Here is a 9,090-nt window from a genome sequence, read left to right as displayed (position 1 = left end):
CATAATATTGCCTTGAAAGTTCTACAACAGCTCTGGCAGCTAGGCTTGCATGTTCTGCAAACTCAGCCGCTGCTTGAGCAGTAGAGGTAGCATCCTTAAATTTCATGTTCCAATTCTACTTGCCAACAGAAAAATTACAATTACCAACTCCAGGAAATGATTTCCTATGTTCCAACCTTTCATCTTTGAAACCTAAGTGGCATGAACCACCATAATCAACACAATATTGCCTTGAAAGTTCTACAACAGCTCTGGCAACTAGGCTTGCATGTTCTGCAAAATCAGCCGCTGCTTGAGCAACAGAGATAGCATCATAAATTTCATGTTCCAATACATCCTGCCAACAGAAAAATTACCATTACCATCTCCAGGAAATGATTGCCCATGTTCCAACCTTTCATCCTTGAAACCTAAGTGGCATGAACCACCATTATCAACAGAGTATTTCTTTGAAAGTTCTATAACAGCTCTGGCAGCTAGGCCTACATGTTCTGCAAACTCAGCTGCTGCTTGCGCAGTAGAGGTAGCATCCTTAAATTTCATGTTCTAATTTTACTTGCCAACAGAAAAATTACAATTACCATCTCTAGGAAATGATTTCCTATGTTCCAACCTTTAATCTTTGAAACCTAAGTGGCATGATCCACCATCATCAAAACAATATTGCCTTGAAAGTTCTACAACAGCTCTGGCAGCAAGATTTGCATGTTCTGCAAAATCAGCCGCTGCTTGAGCAATAGAGGTAGCATCCTTAAATTTCATGTTCCAATTCTGCCTGCCAACAGAAACATTACTACTACCACCTCCAGGAAATGATTGCCCATGTTCCAACCTTTCATCTTTGAAACCTAAGTGGCTTGAACTACCATCATCAAAATAATATTGCCTTGAAAGTTCTACAACAGCTCTAGCAGCTAGGCTTGCAGGTTCTGCAAACTCAGCCGCTGCTTGAGCAGCATATGTAGCATCCTTAAATTTCATTTTCCAATTCTACCTGCCAATAGAAAAATTACCATTACCATCTCCACGAAATGATTGCCCATGTTCCAACCTTTCAACCTTGAAACCTAAGTGGCATGAACCACCATCATCAACACAATATAGCCTTAAAGTTCTACAACAGCTCTGGCAGCTAGGCTTACATGTTCTGCAAACTCAGCCGTTGCTTGAGCAGCAGAGGTAGCATCATAAATTTCATGTTCCAATTCTGCCTCCCAACAGAAAAATTACCATTACCATCTCCAGGAAATGATTGCCCATGTTCCAACCTTTCATCCTTGAAACCTAAGTGGCATGAACCACCATCATCAACACAATATTTTCTTGAAAGTTCTAAAACAGCTCTGGTAGCTATGCCACCATGTTCAGCAAACTCAGCCGCTGCTTGAGCAGCAGAGGTAGCATCCTTAAATTTCATGTTCTAATTCTACCTTCCAATAGAAAATTTACCATCTCCAGGAAATGATTGCCCATGTTCCAACCTTTCATCCTGGAAACCTAAATGGCATGAACTACCATCAACAACACAATATTGCATTGAAAGATCTACAACAGCTCTGGCAGCTAGGCCTGCATATTCTGCAAACTCAGCCGCTGCTTGAGCAGCAGAGGTAGCATCCTTAAATTTCATGTTCCAATTCTGCCTGCCAACAAAAATATTACCATTACCATCTCTAGGAAATGATTGCCCATGTTCCAACCTTTAATCTTTGAAACCTAAGTGGCATGAACCACCATCATCAAAACAATATTGCCTTGAAAGTTCTACAACAGCTCTGGCAGCAAGATTTGCATGTTCTGCAAAATCAGCCGCTGCTTGAGCAACAGAGGTAGCATCCTTAAATTTCATGTTCCAATTCTGCCTGCCAACAGAAACATTACTACTACCACCTCCAGGAAATGATTGCCCATGTTCCAACCTTTCATCTTTGAAACCTAAGTGGCTTGAACTACCATCATCAAAATAATATTGCCTTGAAAGTTCTACAACAGCTCTAGCAGCTAGGCTTGCATGTTCTGCAAACTCAGCCGCTGCTTGAGCAGCATATGTAGCATCCTTAAATTTCATTTTCCAATTCTACCTGCCAATAGAAAAATTACCATTACCATCTCCAGGAAATGATTGCCCATGTTCTAACCTTTCAACCTTGAAACCTAAGTGGCATGAACCACCATCATCAACACAATATAGCCTTAAAGTTCTACAACAGCTCTGGCAGCTAGGCTTACATGTTCTGCAAACTCAGCCGTTGCTTGAGCAGCAGAGGTAGCATCATAAATTTCATGTTCCAATTCTGCCTCCCAACAGAAAAATTACCATTACCATCTCCAGGAAATGATTGCCCATGTTCCAACCTTTCATCCTTGAAACCTAAGTGGCATGAACCACCATTATCAACACAATATTTTCTTAAAAGTTCTAAAACAGCTCTGGTAGCTATGCCACCATGTTCAGCAAACTCATCTTGATAACTTGTATGATGGGTTTTATTTCTTCATATAGTATCTCTGCTGTAGCTGAATAGAATCTTATATAGAATAATGTTCCTTTGGTTATTCTTTTATACTGCATAAATGCTCTATATACTTCTGGTATGGTAGCTATTTCTTGTCCTGTCTGTGTATATACTGTGTCTAGTAATCCATAATTGTAGCAAGTGGCTACTAGTTTTGCATTTGTATTTGGTAGTGCTATTAGTTTATTATATCCTGTTAAATAATGAGTAACATAATCTTCATCTGGATTTTGGGTAGTTTGGGATCTTGGATTTTTGTTTAGGAAATTTTGTATTTTGTATATGTTATCTATATATGTACGGGTTATATGGTTGTATGTCTTTTTGGCTTGGTTCAGACTTTCTTTGTAGGTGTTTATCTGTGGTGGTAGGAATATTTCTTTTTGGGTATTTTGGATATTTTTCTGTATGAATGGTTTTTAAGATGTTGTAAAAATAAAACAGCACCACAATTTGGATGTACAGATAAATATTATAATAAAAAATGGAAAGCAAAGAAATATAATAGATATAAGTCTAAATATAAAAATAAAAAACCAAGAAAAAGATATTATGTAAAAAACTATCAGAATAAAAGACCATTTAGACCAAAAAAGAAACTAACAGAATGTACTTGTTATAACTGTGGAAAATTAGGACATATAGCTAAAGACTGTAAAGCACCTAGAAACCTAAAGAAAAAACAAATAACTGAAATCGTAATTGATAATGAAGAATATATGCAAATGGAATATATAGATTACGAACTAGATAGCGAAGACAGTGTGTATGAAATATCAGACATAGAAGATGAAATAGAAGAAGAAATAGGAAATGAAATAACAAAAGAAGATGATGAAACCTAATGACTGAAAAAGAAATAGAAGTAATAAGACGAGAAGAATATAAAGATGAAGAATCATCAGAACAAAAAATTATATTTGATAATAATATTTTTGAACAAATAAAAGGAAAAGAGTTAGACCTTAGTGTTGAAAAAATATTTGAAGTACCTACAATAAAAAATTGGTTCAAAAGACAAAAAGAAGAATACTACGTAGTTAGTCAAAAAGAACATATAATTGACTGTAAATATACAAAAGGAAAAGCTAAAATACCAATAATAAATAAAAGAATAATAAATAAAGAAATACAAGATATAAAGGCAAAAAACCCAATTAAATATGTACACCTAGGAGGAACTGAAATATTAATAAAAGCATGTTTTAGAGAAGGAATAGATACCCCTATAGAAATATATTTAGCAGATGATAGGATAATCCAACCTATAGAAAAAAGCATAATAAGTGCAATAAAAGGAAATCTCATATATCAAAAATTTAAATTCATAATAAGTGCCAATTATTCAATAGCAATAAACGATAGGAATATAGATAAATCATTAGTATTATACTGGAAAATGTCAGGAATAGAATTAACACCTGGAAGTAAGATATTTACAGCTAGATGTAAAAATTTATACGTCTTAACAACAAAACATAAAATAGCAGCAAGAAATAAAATTAATAAAATCAAAATAGAAAATCCATTTGAAAGAATAGTTACAGTTATTGACAATAATGAATATAGTTATAAAGAAATTGACATGGAAGAAGATTTAGAAATAGTAAAAGAAAGATTAAGTACATCAAGTATACCAAACCAATTAACTTATGAAACACCAACATCATCAAGAATAAGTACATCAAGAAGAGAATATATAATCCCAAATAATCTAATAAAAAATACAAAAGAAAAAATAAATCCATACCATTACTATATAACCGGAATCATGGAACAAAGAAAATATCAGATATTAATAAATACAGGTCAAGAAGAAAACTATATCACAAGAGAATTAGTAACAGAAACTGAAATAATAACTACTGAACAACTATGCCCAGAATTACCTAAAGAATTAATAATAAATGAAGAAATAACAGAAAAAGAAATAATTATTGGAGGAATACCCTTGATAATACAATTTAAAATATATCAAGAAAATGAAAACGAAAACATTACATTAGGAATAAAATGGTTAGAAAAAGTAAAACCATACAATCTAGGAGATAAACAATTAACCATAACATACAAAGATAAGAAAATAATAATAAAAAGAACAGAAGAATGAAAATTTATATACTTGCAAAAATCATAGTAGAAGGATATTATAATAGATACTATACACCTATGATAGATACAGGAGCAGAAGCTAGTATATGTAAATATAATTGTTTACCAACAGATAAATGGGAAAAATTAAAAACACCTATGGTAGTAACAGGATTTAACAATGAAGGTAGTATGATTAACTACAAAGCAAAGAATGTAAAAATACAAATATGGGATAAAATATTAACTATAGAAGAAATATATAACTTTGAATTTACTACAAAAGATATATTACTAGGAATGCCATTTTTAGATAATTTATACCCACATATAATTACAAGGACACACTGGTGGTTTACCACACCATGTAAAAACAAAGTAGGAGCAAAAAGAGTAAATAATAAACAAAGAAAAACTACAGAATGGATAAAAGGAAGTGAAAAAATCACACAAAAATTAGAAAATATAAGTAAAAATACAACTACTCAATTAGAAATTATTATATTTACAATAGACAAAGTAAAAATAATCCAGAATAAATTAGAAAAATTATATAGTGATAACCCTCTAAAAGGATGGAATAAACATAAAACAAAAATAAAAATAGAATTAATAGAAGAAAACAGTATAATAACACAAAAACCTTTAAAATATAACTTTGATGATTTAGCAGAATTTAAAATGCATATAAAAGAATTGTTAGATAACAATTACATACAAGAAAGCAATAGTAAACATACAAGTCCAGCATTTATAGTAAATAAACATAATGAACAAAAAAGAGGAAAAAGTAGAATGGTTATAGATTACCGAAATTTAAATGCAAAAACTAAAACATATAATTACCCAATACCTAATAAGATATTAAAAATAAGACAAATCCAAGGATATAATTACTTTAGTAAATTTGACTGTAAATCAGGATTTTACCATCTAAAACTAGAAGATGAATCTAAAAAACTAACAGCATTTACAGTACCACAAGGATTTTATGAATGGAATGTTTTACCATTTGGATATAAAAATGCACCAGGAAGATACCAACATTTTATGGATAATTATTTTAACCAACTAGAAAATTGTATAGTATATATAGATGATATATTACTATATTCAAGAACACAAGATGAACATATAAGATTATTAGAAAAATTCATACATATTATAGAAAACTCTGGCATAAGCTTAAGCAAAACCAAAGCAGAAATTATGAAGAATCAGATAGAATTTTTAGGTATACAAATAGATAAAAATGGAATAAAAATGCAAACACATATAGTACAAAAAATAATCAATCTTGATGAAAACATAGATACAAAAAAGAAATTACAATCATTTTTAGGATTAGTAAACCAAGTAAGAGAATATATACCTAAATTAGCAGAAAACCTAAAACCTCTACAGAAAAAACTAAAAAAGGATGTAGAATATGGGTTCGATGAAAAAGATAAAGAACAAATAAAGAAGATTAAAATATTGTGTAAAAAACTACCAAAATTATACTTCCCAGATGAAAATAAGAAATTTACTTACATTGTAGAAACAGATTCGAGTAATCATAGTTATGGAGGAGTTCTTAAATATAAATATGATAAAGAAAAAATAGAACATCATTGCAGATATTATTCAGGATCTTATACTGAACCACAAGAAAGATGGGAAATAAATAGAAAAGAATTATTTGCATTATATAAATGTTTATTAGCATTTGAACCATATATAGTTTACAACAGATTTATTGTAAGAACAGATAACACCCAAGTTAAATGGTGGATAACCAGAAAGGTACAAGATTCAGTTACAACAAAAGAAATACGTAGACTGGTATTAAATATATTAAACTTTACATTTACAATTGAAATAATCACTACTAACAAAAATGTTGTTGCAGATTATCTCTATCAAGACAAAGCTACCCAAACTGAACCAGATAATACAATGGAAAATCTACTCTTAGCTATGACTACACTTTGTAAAAAAGTGGAAAGCATAGAAGAAGAGATACAGATATTAAAGAAAACAACTAGTGGTCAGCAGCATGACTTGAAAAATGCGGAGATAAGACGATCGGAAGTCTCTAAAATTCCAGAGCTAGAAGGTGACGTTGAGAAACACCTAAAAACTCATAACAGTTTGTTAAATGCAGTTGCAGGAAGCAGCACAGCTAGCAGTTCATCTACAAAGAAAAAGGAAGAAATCAAACCTAGATATACAAATACAAATATGAACAATTTATTTTCAAAACCATTCATACAGAAAAATATCCAAAATACCCAGAAAGAAATATTCCTACCACCACAGATAAACACCTACAAAGAAAGTCTGAACCAAGCCAAAAAGACATACAACCATATAACCCGTACATATATAGATAACATATACAAAATACAAAATTTCCTAAACAAAAATCCAAGATCCCAAACTACCCAAAATCCAGATGAAGATTATGTTACTCATTATTTAACAGGATATAATAAACTAATAGCACTACCAAATACAAATGCAAAACTAGTAGCCACTTGCTACAATTATGGATTACTAGACACAGTATATACACAGACAGGACAAGAAATAGCTACCATACCAGAAGTATATAGAGCATTTATGCAGTATAAAAGAATAACCAAAGGAACATTATTCTATATACGATTCTATTCAGCTACAGCAGAGATACTATATGAAGAAATAAAACCCATCATACAAGTTATCAAGATCGGACTTACAAGGGAAATGCTAGTACCAGAAAAAATAGAAGAACAAGAAGAGATAGAAAAAATTAATATTCCAGACTTTTATGCAAATAAAAGGATTATCGGAATATCCACTATACTAAATGAACTAGCAAACAACTACCTAAACCAGAATGCTATTTGGAGTTATTATTCAAGAGAACAGACAATGATATATTCAAACTGCAGAGAAATACGAGAACCAGATATGGAAGAATTAAGGCAATGGGTCTTGAGTCTTTTGAAGCCAGAACAATCTACAACTACAAGAGCTATAAGGACAAATTTTATTTCTCCAGAATTATTAACAAGATATTGCAAGTTAATCAGTCACAAATATCCAGATCACATATGCTCAAAATGCAAAGGAGAAGATAATATTGTTCCAGACGTACAACTGGAATAAACAAGAAGAAGATTACTGAAGAAGAAGACGACAAGCTAGACAAAGAAATATGGCAGACAAAATAATGTGAAAGAGATATTAGATTCCTTTCTTTTCTTTATGTTATTTTGTTTTTTGTAAAAAGTCGTAAAGTAAATAGTAAAGAGTCAGTTTTCATGAACAGTAAAGGTCGTTCATGAATAGTAAGAGTCAAGAGTCAGTTTCATGAACAGTAAAGGTCGTTCATGAATAGTAAGAGTCAAGAGTCAGATTCATGAACAGTAAAGGTCGTTCATGAATAGTAAAAGTCATTTTGTAATATTATAAATAAGCCTTTCGTTTATGAAATAAAACAGGCTACATCTTCAGGCCAAGGGCTTCTCTCTCCTCTCTCTTCTCTTCTCTCAAGAAATACTTACAGAAATAAAAATATTCAAAGATAAAATACAGGAAAGCTATGGAAGATAAGCAAGCTATGAATCAACAAGAAAATATGAAAGATCAACAAGAAGACGCCAAGAATCTACAAAAACAGGTATGTAACACTATGAACATGAGTAGCTAAACTAGTATATTCCTGATAATCTCTTACATGTAGATTATAATTATCCATCATATAATAGTACTGTTATAAAAATCATCTTGAGTAAGTTTGCCATGAAAATATGCTAAGAGTAGGTAAGCCCAGACTATGCATCCTAAAGTTGAAACCGGTAGGCAGAAGGCCGTTTAGGGGAGTAAACAACAGTTGAAGCGCTGTTAGGGTAACTGATTGAAGCAGAAAATCATGGTAGTGACCAAAAAGATGATTAAAATAACTTATTATAATATGATGAATAAGGATAATAAACATAGAGATTAAAAGGAATATGTTTTAGCAAATCATATGATAAAGATGAACACTTATCTAATAGATGACGATATTACCTATAAAACACTTATATTATACATACTAAAAGACATTAATAATGATGTAAGAAGAATAATCTATGAAAAAATACTCGCTTTTGAAATAACAGAAATAATGAACCAGAATTGGACAGAACTAATTATACCAGAAACAGACTTATATGAACTAGATCTATATTTTGATAATATATAATGAATCAAACATATCTACAATACTGGCAACAAACTACAGAAAATATAAATTCACTAAAAAATCTAATAACAATTAATATAGAACGGTATCAAAGAACCCAAGATATAGTATACATAGAATATGTATTAGAATGCATATCAGAAATAATTAGAATCGTTCCACTACAAAGAGAATTTTATGCAAAATCTTTTAGATCAGATTAAATAACAAATGAAACAAACTATAATAGAAGGGACCCTAAAAATGGTATCAGAGCTATATAGATAG

General features: G+C 31.1%; 1 protein-coding gene across 1 annotated transcript; it reads left to right on the top strand.

Moving 5' to 3' along the window:
• Positions 1 to 6,528: 6,528 nt before the first annotated feature.
• Positions 6,529 to 7,791, top strand: LOC138903812 (uncharacterized). The gene has a single exon (XM_070192381.1). The coding sequence runs from the start codon at positions 6,546 to 6,548 to the stop codon at positions 7,740 to 7,742; it is 1,197 nt and encodes a 398-aa protein (XP_070048482.1). The 5' UTR covers positions 6,529 to 6,545; the 3' UTR covers positions 7,743 to 7,791.
• The last annotated feature ends 1,299 nt before the right edge of the window (positions 7,792 to 9,090 follow it).

This window comes from Nicotiana tomentosiformis, unplaced genomic scaffold (genome assembly GCF_000390325.3).
Source record: "Nicotiana tomentosiformis unplaced genomic scaffold, ASM39032v3 Un00004, whole genome shotgun sequence".
Taxonomy (NCBI): Eukaryota; Viridiplantae; Streptophyta; class Magnoliopsida; order Solanales; family Solanaceae; genus Nicotiana; species Nicotiana tomentosiformis.
This window is presented reverse-complemented; position numbering and strand designations above follow the sequence as displayed.

Bases quoted from the DNA above. Each gene is read 5' to 3' on its own strand.
- LOC138903812 (XM_070192381.1), top strand. From the start codon at position 6,546: ATGGAAAATCTACTCTTAGCTATGACTACACTTTGTAAAAAAGTGGAA.